The sequence below is a fragment of the Paramacrobiotus metropolitanus genome, unplaced genomic scaffold, assembly GCF_019649055.1.
Source record: "Paramacrobiotus metropolitanus isolate TYO unplaced genomic scaffold, Prichtersi_v1.0 Parri_scaffold0000039, whole genome shotgun sequence".
NCBI lineage: Eukaryota > Metazoa > Tardigrada > Eutardigrada > Parachela > Macrobiotidae > Paramacrobiotus > Paramacrobiotus metropolitanus.
In genome coordinates, this window is record NW_026570259.1 from 328,571 (window position 1) to 344,510 (window position 15,940).

A 15,940-nucleotide genomic window follows, 5' to 3' on the forward strand; every position below is an offset into this window, starting at 1 on the left:
GCTGTCAACCAGAACGTTTACCGCCGAACCGACAATAAGCAAAGAAACCGCAAGAGTAAACGGGAAGCCAGTGAGCTTTTGCGCTTTATGCACTTATGACAACTAAATTAGGGGTGCTTCAAGTATAAGTAGTAAACGGCCAATTTTGCGGTTTAGCATGAGTAGAATGACCAATACGTACCGGCCACATCGTAGTTACAAGGTGTGAGGTGTACAAGTGCCAACGATCAACAGTCATCAACATTTTAATAAAACCACCATAAATTTGGAAATGGTCGAATACTGTGCCGGTAGTGTAATAAACTAAGTTAAGGATCAGAATTACTTGCTGGAAGTGTGATGACTTGTGATTATTATAGCCAAACTGGCCCTCCAGAATTTGCACCGTCAATTTTCTTACTTTATTGTTATTGCATGTTGAATTAGTGTTATGGGACATAAAGATGTCATAATTTAATAATTTCCAAGATATAAATATCAACAAAAATGACTGCGATCAGCAGTAATCCTTCAACGAGATAATTTCCGCAGCTGTCGAAATGCTAATTTTGAATTTGTCGAAAGCGTAATATTTTCCCCAGATTTCTGATGGCTGTGGATTGCAAACCGAAACGGTACAAGCAAACGATGCCTTAAGTATTTTCTAGTTACGTATTTTTCGCCAGCATGATCGAGTGCCTTGTCTCCCTCCGCTGTTCTGGGATGGGTGTAAAATAAATCCGGGAATGCATACGTTCCTGAAGATTCGTTTTCGCCCTTTGCATATTTTGCAGGCGTATCGCCCGTGTAACTGCCTCCACCAGGGAACACATAGCCGCCGAAATTCGTTGTATTCAACAACTCACTTTCTCCAGTGCCTGCAGCTGAAGATTTACCGGGCTGTCCCGAAAAGTCGACTAGTACATTAGGTTCTCTTTTGACTTCGTTTCCTGAGCCTTTGCGAGCCTGTCGTTCGGCAGTGGCGACCGTCACCACTTCTTGATTTTTGTTTGCTTTAGTCGTGGTCGTGGATGTCTTTACTGCTTGGCTTGAAACTGGGCCTGGTGTGAAGTTTTTAGTCTGGTTGTGCGCCACACTTTTCGTAACCTTTTGCTTGTGTCCACTGTCCGTCCAGTTGCCGCTGTAACTGCCCGGTGCTTTTCCAGTTCCTGGTGCTTGTCCGGCTCGACCGTCCAATAAGTACTCGTTTGGATTATATAGTCGGATGTTTGAATACATATAAAATGGTTTCGATCTGCAAACGAGCCATATAAATTATTTCGGCAGAACTATCGCAAGGCATGATACGTATATACTCGTACTTAAGAATAGCCAACGTTAGCGTTTGGCTTAATCCAACGCTGAATTTGATGATTGCATTTTTACCTGGAGCAGTTTACATTGTACCACCAATCACAAGTTAAAGTGATTTGGTTAAACAGCGTTCCATTTGGACATAAATATGATGCCATTCTCTGTCCACGACATCGACGATAAACTTGGCAGCCGGTCTCAACATCGGCGTAAAACCCGACGTGAGGGATGTTGCTACAGTTAAAAGACGTAACCGGAATACTGGATAACTGGGGAAAAGTGACGCCGGGTATTGCTGTGCGAACAGCCTGTTGTAGGACTGCTGCATTGTTGCCGATATTCGGTCGCAGGCTCTCAATCGCATCGAAAGATGAGCCATATTGTGTTACTACGCTAATCGAGGCCATCTGAAATTCGAGGTAGTATGTATATAAATTTGACGTTTCCTGTAACAGGTACATTCTGAAAGCACACTTAAAAGTTTTAAAAAGCCAGTTTAGTATAAATAAATTTACAAATTATCATATCGTATCATATCGGCTTTAATTTTCTTACCGCAGGGACAAAAACGGTCCATATCAAGAAATAAAATAAAAGGTGAAGAACGAAAAAAAAATCCATTTTGAAGTATGTAGCAGCATCCAAACAATCATATAAATCAGCACTTCGTATCTACTTCTCGAGTAAATGTGAATGTGCAATGCTCAAGGACCGTTAAAATTGAATTTTTATGATCCACAGATTTATGTTTACAGCAAACCCTTATTTGTACCTGCTGTAATAACCGTTTAGCATCATTACACAATTCACCAGAAAGCAAAAGGATTTTCTACTTTGTGAAATTCAAATGTAGGCGGATCCGCCGCCCGCTTATAAGATAGCCAACCCGGATCACCGCTTCCGGTGCCTCGGAGCAAAGTGGAGAAATTTTGTGCAGCGAGAGAACTTTTTTTGCATTTTAACGGCGAAGCCGGTGTTCTACTATGTAATATGCGTCCGTGAAACCCACGGTGTACTCATCTTTTGGGTGCATAATGTATGCGTTACTAGAGTAAAAAGCTTTATTAAGGTTTTAAAGCATCCTTCAAAGCATTAGGTAATGGCAATACGACACGCACCAAGATTTTAATGTCTCTTCTAACTGCTGCTTCGATGAGCGATTCAGAAAGGTTTGAAACAGTAGCCGCGTAGCTGCGAGCTTGATTACAGCAACTCGTGAACTTTGTATTAAATGCGGCAGTATACAGAGTAGTGTGCTGCTTTGTATATAATATAATTATAAGGGCTGCTGCTGCTTCTTTGCAAAAATCACATTTTGGTTTGTCTAACACTTTTAATCGCTAATGGCTTAACATGAGTCTTTTGAACTGGACAGAAAAAAACGGAGGACGGGAAGGGTGTCAGATTATGCTGAGTTGCCATTTAGAATATTTCAGATTTCAAGTCTTAATAAGATTTCGGTGTGGCTAATAATCATGTTTCAATTACATTTTGCGGTATTAATGGATGTTAAGCGTTACACGGTTACGTATACGGATTAATACATGTACATACCGTAAGACACGTATCTTGCTTGGAATTCGGAAGCTATTTCTGGTAACTGCTTAAGGCAAACGCCAAAAGGCAAAAAAGGTACTTTGTAGTTTCTTAACATTCAGTTTAACAACAGTCATCTGCTAAAAAAATCGCGCTTCATGTAATCTAGTTTCATTTTGACAACATCATACTACTGGTTTCTTTTAATGAAATCTTAGTGCGGGTACAAAAGTCAATAGCAATGAGGGTTTTATGGATCATGATATTTTTAGCCATTTGCTTTAGCAGCTTCCTGATCTGCAACATCGAATGCGCCGCACCAGGAATAAAGCAGAAAGCGAAGTACAATTCATCAAAACCTTTTCCCAAATGTAAGTGAAAAATTTCCCAATGTTTACATAAATTTTTCATTATAACCATTTTAATTCTACGTAGCTACAACAAAAGCCCACAAACATCCTCTAAAAAAGAACGAAACGGTTGTTGACAATTTTAACGCTGATATTGTGAAGGCCCATGATCCTAAAAAGAAACAGAAGCAAACCATTGATCCGCACTGTCGGTATTGTCATTAAATTATTTATGTGGGAGGAAATATGCAATATAGCTAGTCGGTTTTGCAACCGTACCTGTCAAATCTGATGTCATCTTCTTAAAAAAGTCGAAACCGGTATCGTTCCTCGCGCCTTATGCATGGTTGTTGGATGGAAAATTCCGGCCGCTGTGCTTGTGAAGAAACTGGAAACCTGTACGGCAATGTAAATACGAGCAGAACCTGTTTATTTTAATTTAAGATTGTATGAACATGTTTCCTTAAGCGTACCGGCAGGAAACCGAATTACTATAAAATAAAATAACCGAAGTCGGATGACAGGTTTTGGTGGTCGTCTTTTTTAAGATGCCTTCAATTTTTCTTGCATGTCCATTGTTCCAGTAATGTCCGCAAAATAATGTCATTGATCCAACATACGATTTATTGCAATGATATGAGTGAAATCTAGTATACAAAGAACAGCGACTGCTCCAAGAGAAATCGAGCAAAATACACCAAAAACCTGGAAGCAAAAACACTTTATAAAAGTATAAAAGACAAAATCTAAAATCTGCCGTCATAAAAATCGTACTATGGAAGCCACGAAAGCGATCCACTGCTTCGTATTACTGGTATCATGAGAGCTCTCATTGATAAACACCGATGTGTTATGTAGAATTCGGTACTGATACTCCGGATCCGGGACAATTTGCTCAATAAATCGCGCAGACGAGGCCATTAACAGTATCATCCATATCAGGGAATGCACGCAGATCTGTGCATGAAAACTGCATGATTACATAGTGTTCACTGAATCCTTTAGTTCGTCCATAATCAGAATGCCATGGATCTTACGATAATTTTAAGCGTTGGTTCCGTTAGCGAGAAGACTTCATAGAGATGCTGTGCTACCATAATAAAAGCAACCGGAAGTACAAACGACCCGACAATGGTTGTTACTTCATGGAAGACTAAACTGTTTCCCCAGTTCGGCTGGAGGTCCTTCATGTTGCGACCACCGTGCAGTCTGTCAGGATCGCTACGAATGTAAATTCCTTTTCCAACTTCCACTGATATTAAAGCGCACCAGACAAACATCTGTAAGAAAACACTTAAGAAGCACCGAAAGCTGTTGTTAAGTTCCCGGGGTAGTTATGTCTTTCCGAGGTCCAGTAGTGCTACCGTTGCAAAGCTACCTACAATGGAGGCAACGGACAGAATTCCTAATAAACTGCGAGCAAACTTCTCCCTTATCCCAAGCATGAATCTTGTTACTGCTAAAAGCCAGTGTGTGCGTATTCTTGTTGCAACTGTTCAAAAACGTGGTAAGTTGTAAAATCCACTTGCAAATTATGACGGCTAAGCTGTCACGGAAATACTACAATTCTTTGATACCGTATTTTTTTTCATGTAACAAGGTTTTCTGCCAACTTGCATGAGTAACGCCGTGAGTAAACTATTTCAAAATAAAAAAAAATATTTGTTTACTTTTAATTCCCGCACAAAATCTAATGTGAAAACAGCAGCATCGCCTGGATACTTGTACATTATGAACTTGTACAAAAGTTTAAGATAGGTAACAAAATAATAACTGACTGACAACATGCAGTATCATATCAATAAAGAAACCAAAATAATATTATTAATGTTCTTCCCTCACGAAAGAGTCTGGAATGCTTTTACGTTCTTTTTTACGTTTTAAGTTTTTACCTTGGAACGTTTTTACGTGAGGCTGATTAGCGTGGACTTTCGTTTAATCGTGTTCCCAAATTTCAACGCAATCAGGTCACCTTCTAACGACTGCTGAAAGCGGATCCAGGTCCTAATTTTAGTAATGGATTTATGGGATGGGTATTTGTTTCGCTGGAATACTGATATTAATTGTGGCTTTCAATCCGACCACTCTCGCTTTAAAAAACCAGTCCAAGGTCCTAAGAAGCGAGATCCAAAACAATTTTCGCTTTAGTCTACCGGCGCACTTGCGCATTTATGGACCGATTAACTCCAGTGTCACTGACAGCCTTCCTGTACTGACTGGACTACCAGGTAACAAAATATGCACAAACCTAGTAAGACCTGGTCTTTAACGCAAATAAATACTCTTGTGGAATAAAGGCTTTCGCTCAAACATAAGCCATGTGGTTGTCGACAGATCCCCATGTTATGGTCAACAAAAATCAGAGGCATTGCGAGTTCATTGAATATCTGCCCCCGCGTTCCCTAGGTATGTTGGAAAATGTGTGGATTTGTAAATGCTGGCTGATTGAGTACAACAAAGGCGGCACCATCGCGGCAGCCAAACTTCCATATGCTGTCACTGCCGAATGGATTAATGGTCAGACACTAAATACGGGACTGGTGCTGATTGATGCCACCGTGTGCTCGCCACGTCCGTGCTGCTCCAGGAAAACGTTGTCCAGACGTAAACGAGTAAGTCCAGACGTAAACGTATTTCTAATGTTTAGTAGTGAGCAAGGCAAACACGACCTTTCATGTGATCGCATTCTCGGCAGTAATCTAGACCATCTGTAACTAATAACGGACTAACAGCAGAGCTTACACATTTAAGAGTGTGTGACGAATTCAGGATGATGATGATGAGTATGAATACATCTACGAGGACACAACCGACAGCAACGGCTTACGCGCCGCACCGGTGAAGAAGAAAGGTTATTTGGCAAATTCAGTGTATTAACGACAAATTCAGTGTATTAACGACTGACGACAAAGCTTCGAGATGTCACAAAATCAAAGTAGGTTAGCTGCCTGCGATGTAGTCAGCAGTTTTCTTTTTTTTACAGTCAAGAAAGCGGTAGCAAAAGCTAAAGCAGTCGCAACCGGGGGCGGCCTTCCACTTGCAGCTATTCTTGGGATCGTCTTTGGAATCGTAGGGGTACAAATTTTCTTACAGCTGCCGGTTGCGTGATTTATTGTTGCTGATTCGTTTTCAGGGGATTTTGTTAATCTGCGGAGGAATTCTGGGATACTGTTATTATCTTTACAAGCAAGAAATTGCTCGGATACGTTTCAGAAACCGAATGATTGACAAGCATAACAAAAAAGTTGCTGCGCTTCGTGCTGCACAACGAGTGTAACTATTCCGTTTCAACTGCTTCTTAAATTTTTATCGTGTAAAATTGACTGTTTTGATTATGGAAGTGTTTTGTGTTGAAACTTCAGCTTTTGCTCTCGTTGAGAAACGTTCCTGTTGTTTATGACAATTTTTTTTATTTGCTTTGCAACGTTAATATTCTTATGATCAGATGATTTTTTACGGACTTTTTTTTACATACATGAGCATTAAATATATGAGCCAAGGTATTCGCACGGTTGATCTTCAGTTTATGTGAGTAAATTTGGCTTTCCAAAGGTATCCACACTGAAATTTTCCATATCACAGAGCACACTACAGACAAAGTTATGGATGACCTTGTCGGAGACTTGCGCGAATTCCGGCTTCCTGCAAAAAAAACAAATTTAACCATTTCTTGTAAAACAAGCCAAAATACACGAAATAATACTCACTGGAAGACTTCCGCTGATGAAATATTGTCGAATGTCTAAAAAACGTACAAAACAGAAGTGAGTAGAACACCCAGACCGTACTACCCTGTATTTTCTTATTATTTTTCTAACTTACTCCGGGACTGGCCATTTTCTGCTCGTTTATAGAAAGGTCCTTTCGGCGATGAGCAAATGTCCTTGGGGAAACAGCAATAATGTCGAGCCTTTCGTCCTCAGACTCATGGATTTGATATGACTGGGCAGTATTGTGCGTTTTTATAGTCGTATCATCCTTGCTTTCGTCTACTGCATTAGAGGGCCGCTGGTCATTCCCAGGTTCTTCGGTAAAGAACTGGCTCGTTGCGTGATTCCGTTCGTCGCCAGCGTCTTCTTGTCCAAGAAAATCGCTGTAGTAAAGGTCAACAGGAGATTTCAAAACTTCAAGAATGTCTTTTTCAAAAACTTCATCTTGCAAAAACGATTTCACAACTCGATCAACCAGGGCAGCTGTGGCGCAGTTTAAGTTTGCTGCATCAACTGGGTATGTAGCAGATGGTGCCGCTACAACACAAGGTGATGACTTATACCTGATACGGAAACAGACACTTACTGTACCATTTCAGTTAATGGGGACCACATACCTGTAAAAGTTTCGGAAGTTAACGAAGTTGTCAACACGAAATTGTCTATTTGTCCCGGGTAAACTTTTCTGAAAAGTTCTTGACCAAGGACATGACCACTGCATGTCAGATGGATGCCATGAATTTCCGGTGGTTTTATCAGCGGCGGTATTTGAACATCTGGTCTGACTCTCAGCATGTGCACAACTTCTTCCACTTGTAGTATGTTATGTTCGCTTGTCGAATTCTCTGATGCCTCCCGGTACAACTTCTCTAGTGCTTCAACAGCGTGAAGATCCTGAGTAATTCATTTAGTTAAAGCATCGCTCGAAAAAGGTTTCAACATAATTCGAAGTAAAAAAAGCATACTACAAAAGTCTAATAGTTATGACATATTTTGTAGCATTCAACAGCCTTCAAAACACTTAACCTGTGCTATGTCACCATTCAAAGCGGGATTGGAAGGCGTGATTGTAAAGTTAAGGCAGCGTTCTTTCACATTAGCGAGGAATTTGGGAAGCCACGCTTGGTAGTAAGAACGCTGAAGTTCGTCTACAAACTGCATCCACAAAAGTTTTATTGAACCTGTTAGAATCTCAGTTTGTAAAAGAGCTTGTTGTATGTACCTCCATTGTCAAAGTGTCCGTGAATTCGAAGACGCTGTTCCCAGCATGGTGTGATATGGTCAAGAGGATCTTCTCGCCTGGGCGCACTAAACCAGTTTGCGGTTCTACTCGCAAATGCTGGGAAACGGACTTCAGTAGAATAAACTTCGGTAAAGGATATCGTAAAAATTCAAAGCAGGGAATGAGGCAATTCTTTACATTTGTATGTGCTTACATAAATGACTAAATCAATGACGTTTTACTTTACGAACCTTATGCACAACATCCCAGCTGAATCGATAGGTACGCTGAGAGTGGTTTGTCAGAAAACAGATCTTTCGACTCAAGCCAAACATTGGCAAGCATTCGAACTGTATCGATGATGTAGACAGTTGAAGGATCTATAACCAGACACGAATTAGATTGTTCTGAGAGAACACTTACCAATGTTCACTGACATGCCTCTGACTCGGCAATCGACAGGCCACCATGCTCGAGTGCTTTTTTTATTTGTCGAGATGCTCTTGTGATTTTTGCATACTCGCAGTAGTCGTTTTGCGAACAGCCGTGTCCGAAAAGTCTTACGGGTATCGCTTTACCAGCTTCCACAACGATGTTAACGGTTTCCTTAAAAAATATATTTTATCCTTCCTGTTAAAGCCATGAACTCTTGATGGCTCATTACGCAAAAACACGAGCTGACAAACCTTATAGCTCGCTAAATCTTGCGGCTTGAACGATACAGGAACTGATATCAATTTTTGAGGAGGAATAGTCTGCTGGTCAGTGTTGTAAAAAAATACAGCGAGCAATTTCTCGGAGTTATTGGGAACCAGGCGAAACCTTACGGGCTTGTCCGAGGGATTGAAAACTTCCAAGCACTGTGGAATTTGAATGGTAATTATTAGGATGCTCGTCAATGAGATATTTTATCTGCAAACTCGTTCGACTGCGTTTTTGTGACCTTTTCAAGTGGATGTATGTCTGTCACGGCGTTGGGACCGAAATCCAACGAAGATCGATGTATCGTTAACGCAATATCCTGTCGTGAAATTGTCGAAAAACACAGATGAATCTGGAAAAATCAAGAATATCTCTTTGCAAGTAACTTCCGGTCCGATTTTTTATAAACAATTGCCTACACATATTATTTTCCCTTTCTCGATGGTCAGAAACAGGGGAAATACATGATCGCCAGAAATTTCGTTGCGAACTACAATCTGCAGCATTTCTCCTGCACCAGGTGACAAGGTTCCATTTCTGGGTGAAATTCTCACCAGTTTTGACTTTCTAAGTTTTTGCTATAATAACAACGAGCAAAGCGGACTTTATGCTATTGTTAATGCATATTGTTAATGCATATCACGGCAAGCATTGCGGTAAAACGTGGTGGTACTCACGTAGTCCTCAGGCAGCTGATCAAGAATCAAGTCTTTCGAAACCGTTAGTAGCAACTCTTCTAAGCAAGTCAGCCGCCTAAACGAAGTTAAATATTTTAATTGATACAACACGAATGTCCATGTGCGCCATCAGTACAGGTCCTACGTAGGCAACTATGTCGCAGAACGACGATACCAATAACATGTTCAAAATTTACCATTGACATGGCACTTCTCCCGGATTGTAAAACAGAATTTTCGCGGTTGCCGTTTCATCCACAATGAAAGTGCCGAGATTGATAGAAGTTGCATCACACTGGTCACTGATTTGTGGGATAGTGCTAGCCCTTCACCAACGATAACATGATGCCAAGGAAAATGTGTTTTTTAAATAATGCACAATAATTTTGCTTACGTTAGTAAGATTAAATGAGAGAAGACGTAAATCAGACCTGCGGTTTTGATGACCGCGCGCATTAATGGCAGACTAACCTGTACTGTAAAATGGCTTCCATGCGGTCATTGGTTGTTACTGGTTGTTCAAGCAGTTCGTTTAGCCTAAGAAAGTTTTGCAGCTGACATTTAAAGCCATCAGGCAAAGCCCCTGTTGCAAATTTTTACCTTTCGAGACCAAGTAGATTCCACAGGCGATCCTTTCCAAAATGGCCCAGGCTACCGAATCCGGCACCATCAATGATTTGAAGCTTCGGTTCATATGCGGTTACAAGTATTTCACATAGAACTTTTCTGTGTTCCTGAAAGGTTTCTGAAATGTTTTGCAACAGAAAGCAAATTAACGTTGAGAAAAAGCAATTAAGCTGCCGTACCGTCAAAAACCTTATCTGTCTTACGCTCACCAGGAAGTAATGGTACCGAGGAAACGACAATTGTGGTCGTTCCGGGTTGTGTTGGCGTGATCCATAAATTGCAGAGTTCGTGGGTCCCACCCGATAAATCAAACTGACACTGATTTGTCCTAAGTGACTCACCTAAAAGACAGTTATTTTAGATAACATACTATTGCACTTTAACTGGATAAACAAGCACTACAGTTATTTTAGATAACATACTAAAGACAGTTATTTTAGATAACATACTATTGCACTTTAACTGGATTATAAACAAGGACAGGAACACTGGGTCGTGCTACTCATGCATGCATACTTTTGCGATCACCCGAGGCCAAGCTGTTGGACACGAATTCTTTCGTACCATCAGGATGTTGTATGTCAAATGTCAAACAAGCCACAAGGCGAAACGGATTCAGATTCATGACCGGAATCGTATAAGCAAGAGTGTCCCGTACAATAACGGGATGTAATGAGAGAGCTGTATCCGGTAACTAAATACCAAGCTTTGGCGAGTATGCTGTGCATGTGCTTCACTATTTTTCATAAACAATAGCAGCACAACGTACCGAAAGGTGACCAATAGCGCCACTTCCGGACACCCGCAACAGATGTGTTTCGAATGGCTGAGCAGCAAACACTGGAGACACCCGGAAGACGAGGGACTCCTCATAGTACAGTAAATTTTGCGGGCGGAAGGTAAAGTGGCACGCCTTATTGAGTGAACGAACAAACATTAGCAATCAGAAATATGCACCGCACATACAATTCGGTGAAGTGCGGAATTACTCTCGATTCCGATGCTGCAACAAGGTAGTCTTTTGCGCTGATTTCAAAAATTTTCTCTTGACATTCTGTCATGATCCATCCTACCCTGAAACCAAGAAAGAGAAAAGAGCGTGTTTCCGATGGGTATCCTGTGATGTATAAGTTTTAACCACCTCACTGGAAAGTTGGATTTATTGCAAACAGTAAACGGTAGCTGCAGCTCCAGTCCAACAGTTGTGGGAGGGAAGGGCAGATCCTTTGCAAACTGTATGCGAACCTCAGGATCATTATACGCCACAACCGGAAAAATCTAAATAGTTGCCAATAAGCCAAAATTATAACAGGACGCGCAGCGGCCGAAACCTTTTACTGTACTTACCTCTTGCAACTCATCATTGTCATTTAGCAACAGCGTCAAATTTGTTTCAAACATTAGTTTCGGAATAATCCGAGCTCCGACAACTAACAGCTTTGTTGCGCCAGGTGGCAGAACTCCGAATCTAGGGCATACGGTCAAGTTCCTACAATAAAAAAAGTAAACCGTCGCTACCGCATGAACAGAATTTTAGTTTACTCGTTGGTGTTTTTCCCAGAACAGAAAAAGACCGTATCATCCGTTGGATTTCTGATCAACATTGTTTCACACGCGACATCATTGCTTATGTCTCGTAATATGATGGGAAGTTCTGAATGAATTTCGATCTTAGGCCGCAATAAGGCTCGGAGCTCGAGAGTTGCCGAATGACCTTTAAGATTTTGATGGCACTATTAGTACGGCGTTATTAATGTACGGTACGGTAGCACTATAAAACATCGTCTATTTTGCACAACTGGATGGAGCGTTACCAGCGACATGGACGCGGAACATCCATGGCGGAATCATTTGATAGTCTCGAATGTTTCCAAAATCTAGCAAAGCTTTGAACATCACGTGACATTCTAGATGGGCCTCGAAAAATGTTCCAATGGCAGCCTACGGTTTGGCATGATATAGCGATCGTCTTAAAGCTAAAGATGAACATTGTACTACCGGTGTGAATCTGATGCTGAACTCCATTGTTCCTAATGGATCAATCTCCGTCGTATCTGGGACAATTTGGAATACACTTCGCGCATCTGGGTTCCATTGCAACAAAACGGTTTCTTCGGTATTATTTTTTATCGATATTGTCTGTATTGCAACGCGAAGTGAGGTGCAGCCGGCTCGCGATTCTGGACAATCTGACGAAATTTTACCTTGGTGGCACTACCATTGATTGGAGCATATCCAAAAAGTATTTCGCGCTTGTTGCAGGTTATTCCGTTGCTAAAAATTGTCTTCGTGGCCGCAAAAAACACAGAATCAAAATCTGTCTATTTTGTACAGCAAATCCCAGCTGCTACTTACATTCGAATTCTCTTCATCCACCAGTTCTTGTAGCCTGCGATTACTCCCACTAGCACGAGACAAAGGCAGCAACTCATCTGCGGTGCTCTGTCCCTAATATACATAAAATAGTCATGTACATTATTTGTTACACTACTCATATTGAGTTTCATGGAGAACATTACCGATTCAGACCGAACGGAATTTTCCTCTTGTTGTCGAGGAAGAAGCAAAAGGCCACAGTCCACTAGTTCTTTAACAGCCTGTACAGAAATTACATAACAAATATTCCAAATCAATGAGACTAACTGAAGGCTGACTTGACCTGTGGCCCTCTTTGCGTTAACGGGGGTTCATGTGACGGTAGCAAATGTTCGAACAACTGGATATGGTATGGACTAAGTATCAGCGGTGTTATGGTGCTAGAATGGCAAGTTCCTATTACATCAGTTTTAATAAACCCCTAAAAACCAAACAACCGAATATGGAGTGCGAGCAGTATAAAGGTTTACGAAAGCACTTTAGAGGCTTACTTGCAATAAAACTGCGCAACAAAGTGTAGAGCGAAACACTCCAGGCCGATTGGTCACAAACGTAACGGTTATTGACGTAGTTCTTTGCGGTAACACCACGCCGCTCGGCGGCCGAGGATTAAACAAACTCGCCGCAGGATCACTGCCAAACTAAAATTAGACAAGCACGTAGAGCTTAACAATTGTGCAACACGCTTAACGAAGGGTTTAGCTTATTGTCAACGGGACTCGACCTTTCTGAATCAACGGTACCCATTGCAATCACCTTCACAAAAGCAAGCAGGGTAATTCCAGTAATTAACCGGCTTCTACGCAAATACACAGACCAGCGCAGTTACACAAAAACTACTGAGGTCTTGTGATTAAAACGGCTTCAGTAGATACTCGGCTTGTAAAAAATTGAAATGAAAGGTAAACAGGTACTACCACCTCCTTAAATGCGTAAAATACGAAGCGCTGCGAGGTCGCACTAGTTAAACTTACAATTTTCTTAACGTTAGCTCTTATTACCACCGACCTGGAAAATCGCTTGGCTCTTTCCAGTATTCTCTAGGAGAAATGTCATTTGTTTAGCTTTACCCACAAATGCTTCCCCAAAATCCAGGAGTTTTTTGGTCGAAATTACTGAAGGTCCTATCAAAAACCAAACATACCTACAGTCAGCAAAATTGAAGGTCATAGTAATTATTCTGTACACTTTATCGTAGAATTAACACACTAATACGCGTAGCTTAACACGCTTAGAATTTTCAAGCGGTTTTTTGCATTAGAGTTCCAGTTCTTGACGTATGGTCACACACCAGTGACGCTGGCAATGCACTTGACGTACGTGCTTTGGTCCATTCCGGACTGAACGACAAATTTCTCGCATATCCTTGGGCATGCATACCTTCCATTGAAATTTATCTATAAAAGTCGGCTTTCAGAGTCTTGCTTTATGGACGCAAAGTTCCGCCAGGTGGCATACACAAAGTTTTCCCAATTTCTTTGTCTGCACAGTTCCAGAAGTGAGCCCCATGGGTTGACAGCAGTAGGGGAATGGGATCAGAGTTTCAGGTAGTCTGTTCATTTCAAATGACACCATCCCCTGTAAAGAGGACTCCACATCTCGAAAGTGCTAATGCAACAGTACCCTAGATGCGCCTGTTCGAAACTCGAGAAGAATACGACCGCTGAATCGCTGATTAGGTAACATACCGGTTGCGCGCTACGGACTGTAAGGGTTTGTACAGCAATTTCGCCAACAGAAAGGTCACCAAAATCCAATAGAATTTCTCCATCGTTAGTTGGTGATGGTTGGAAAATAGCATGATTTGGAGTTCGTCCTGAAAGGCATCATTGGCACACTCTGTTAATTTCTGACGTGGTTTTGTATAAACGATAGACTGAATATTATGCCAGCGGTTTACCGATGGCTCTGAGGGTCATAAATTTTACACACTGTTCTCCCCCATCATGAAAAGACAACGTAGCAATTTCAGAGTATTCCACTGGTTCCTAAAAATTTTCATCGCTTTGTTATAAGTACATACATATAGTTTGTTATAAGTGTATAAACCTTTGTTGTAAGCACATCGTTGCAAAGATGCGCTCACCGTTGCATGGAATGATATGCACAACGAAACAGCTCCAAAGGCAGGTATAGTGTGTTCAGAAGGATAAATGTAGAAAGGAGCTGCGACAGTTGCATTAAGTTGGATATCCCGATCTCTGCAAATGTCTGTTTAGTGTCTCCTCTCGCATATGGAAACAGCGATCTTTACGTTTTGTTATAAAGCGACACTGTCCTATCGACTCTTCTACAGCACGACTGCTGCTCAAAAGCGACATGAGTCGTTTCCAGTTCCACGGAAATCGCTGGCAGCATTCCGATTAGCTTCACAAAACGTTCTGCCTTTCCCTAATTTTAAATTGTGCTTATTCACAACAACGCTCTGAATGGCATCGAATAATGAAAAATCAAAAACGCTTCGTTACCTCTACCACAAATTGAACCCCGCCGACATGTTGTTGCATTTTACTTGGCCGAAAGGTCACCGGAATTCGAACTGTGTTTCCCGTGAACAGCTTAAAGGTTCTGGGGAAAGGAACGCAGAATTCTGGAGCCATTGTCAACCTGAAATTGCAATAACCAAATTTCAATGTAAAATTTTAATCAAATCGAAATCCTGTGCCAGCAAATTTGGACGGGAGAGTCTGTTAGCATTAAAGGATTTGTAATCAGTTCTTCGACAGAATACACACTCACTGGTATGAAATCCGGATTGGTAATTCAGATATATTCTTGACGACAATGTATTCAGTGTATATGCTCCCAGGTTCCCATTTTCGAAAAACTATTTCCTTCGGGATTCTGACGATTTCTGCCATACTACTGCGATGCTTTTAGGTAATCCAAATACGTCGGCAAACTATCAAAGTCGTTATGGGAAAAGAACCTGGCTGATAAACAGTAGTTTTCGTTGAGTGATGGTGCCTAAAGTTCATCCTATCGGAATTGTGCACTGCATGTAGCACAAAAAAGTGACTACGTCTGCAGAATACACGATCACCGTACATCTACTATAGTATTATCTTCCTTGAACGATGCGGTCGTGCCGTCGTGGTGTACTGTCTATACAAATGTTGGTATAGAGAGGCTAATAATAGGCATATACTGTAGGTTGTTTCAAACATAAAATAATCAAGCATTCTGGAAGAAACTACTGTCACAAATGGGACATGTTCCGTCGAACTTTAATTTTTTGGGCATACCACAGTATTTGCGTCCTTTTTTCGAATCTCAAAACATCGGTTCCAGCAGAATCAACAGCTCCAGCTCGACTTCTGCGTGTTCGATTGATCATGACAATGCGCCGCTGCGTGACACTCCGCGCCACGTCATTGTCATGATTACCTGCATGTGAACCCTTTTCTTAGAAATCCAGCATAACATACGATTAAGCACAGAGTACTG

General features: G+C 41.3%; 3 protein-coding genes across 10 annotated transcripts; 1 reads left to right on the plus strand and 2 right to left on the minus strand.

The window, feature by feature from the left end:
- Nucleotides 1–431: 431 nt before the first annotated feature.
- Nucleotides 432–2,117, minus strand: LOC129590069 (uncharacterized). The gene is made up of 3 exons (XM_055485051.1): nt 1,849–2,117; nt 1,366–1,700; nt 432–1,234 (listed from the first exon to the last, which is right to left on the minus strand). Exons 1-3 carry the CDS (start codon nt 1,912–1,914, stop codon nt 511–513), a joined length of 1,125 nt encoding a protein of 374 aa, XP_055341026.1. The 5' UTR covers nt 1,915–2,117; the 3' UTR covers nt 432–510.
- Nucleotides 2,118–2,926: 809 nt separating this feature from the next.
- Nucleotides 2,927–6,570, plus strand: LOC129590131 (uncharacterized). Of its 3 annotated transcripts, none has more exons than XM_055485159.1 (6): nt 2,927–3,200; nt 3,265–5,407; nt 5,586–5,791; nt 5,949–6,030; nt 6,163–6,254; nt 6,313–6,570. In XM_055485159.1, the coding sequence occupies exons 2-6, from the start codon at nt 5,209–5,211 to the stop codon at nt 6,454–6,456; spliced, it is 723 nt and encodes a 240-aa protein (XP_055341134.1). In that variant the 5' UTR covers nt 2,927–3,200; nt 3,265–5,208; the 3' UTR covers nt 6,457–6,570. The 3 variants fall into 3 exon arrangements, 2 of the variants coding, with proteins under 2 accessions (XP_055341134.1, XP_055341133.1); XR_008690704.1 differs by having other exon boundaries at nt 2,928–3,200; nt 5,514–5,791; nt 5,931–6,030; XM_055485158.1 differs by having other exon boundaries at nt 2,928–3,200; nt 5,514–5,791.
- Nucleotides 6,571–6,613: 43 nt separating this feature from the next.
- Nucleotides 6,614–15,916, minus strand: LOC129590115 (cilia- and flagella-associated protein 65-like). Of its 6 annotated transcripts, none has more exons than XM_055485133.1 (39): nt 15,739–15,916; nt 15,233–15,395; nt 14,962–15,100; nt 14,748–14,884; nt 14,580–14,694; nt 14,394–14,481; nt 14,182–14,309; nt 13,952–14,071; nt 13,785–13,890; nt 13,502–13,617; nt 12,985–13,134; nt 12,777–12,914; nt 12,637–12,714; nt 12,473–12,565; nt 12,322–12,402; nt 12,116–12,256; nt 11,932–12,058; nt 11,660–11,831; nt 11,465–11,606; nt 11,259–11,395; nt 11,107–11,191; nt 10,887–11,030; nt 10,634–10,811; nt 10,327–10,458; nt 10,091–10,235; nt 9,962–10,027; nt 9,688–9,816; nt 9,491–9,566; nt 9,233–9,391; nt 9,055–9,165; nt 8,798–8,971; nt 8,553–8,717; nt 8,363–8,491; nt 8,112–8,255; nt 7,916–8,044; nt 7,507–7,783; nt 7,002–7,426; nt 6,887–6,921; nt 6,614–6,821 (listed from the first exon to the last, which is right to left on the minus strand). In XM_055485133.1, the coding sequence occupies exons 2-39, from the start codon at nt 15,352–15,354 to the stop codon at nt 6,704–6,706; spliced, it is 5,151 nt and encodes a 1,716-aa protein (XP_055341108.1). In that variant the 5' UTR covers nt 15,355–15,395; nt 15,739–15,916; the 3' UTR covers nt 6,614–6,703. The 6 variants fall into 6 exon arrangements, 5 of the variants coding, with proteins under 5 accessions (XP_055341108.1, XP_055341107.1, XP_055341109.1 ...); XM_055485132.1 differs by having other exon boundaries at nt 15,233–15,488; XM_055485134.1 differs by lacking the exon at nt 15,739–15,916 and having other exon boundaries at nt 8,112–8,228; nt 15,233–15,730.
- Nucleotides 15,917–15,940: the final 24 nt, after the last annotated feature.

Bases quoted from the DNA above. Each gene is read 5' to 3' on its own strand.
- LOC129590069 (XM_055485051.1), bottom strand. From the start codon at position 1,914: ATGGATTTTTTTTTCGTTCTTCACCTTTTATTTTATTTCTTGATATGG. The intron at 1,701-1,848 runs GTAAGAAAATTA...CTCGAATTTCAG, and splicing joins GGACCGTTTTTGTCCCTGCG to ATGGCCTCGATTAGCGTAGT. The intron at 1,235-1,365 runs GTAAAAATGCAA...GCTCGTTTGCAG, and splicing joins TACAATGTAAACTGCTCCAG to ATCGAAACCATTTTATATGT.
- LOC129590115 (XM_055485133.1), bottom strand. From the start codon at position 15,354: ATGGCAGAAATCGTCAGAATCCCGAAGGAAATAGTTTTTCGAAAATGG. The intron at 10,236-10,326 runs GTGAGCGTAAGA...AAAACATTTCAG, and splicing joins CTCGGTACCATTACTTCCTG to AAACCTTTCAGGAACACAGA. The intron at 8,718-8,797 runs GTTTGTCAGCTC...ATATTTTTTAAG, and splicing joins AAGATTTAGCGAGCTATAAG to GAAACCGTTAACATCGTTGT.
- LOC129590131 (XM_055485158.1), top strand. From the start codon at position 5,209: ATGGGTATTTGTTTCGCTGGAATACTGATATTAATTGTGGCTTTCAAT. The intron at 5,408-5,513 runs GTAACAAAATAT...GGTTGTCGACAG, and splicing joins TGTACTGACTGGACTACCAG to ATCCCCATGTTATGGTCAAC. The intron at 6,031-6,162 runs GTTATTTGGCAA...TTTTTTTTACAG, and splicing joins CGCACCGGTGAAGAAGAAAG to TCAAGAAAGCGGTAGCAAAA.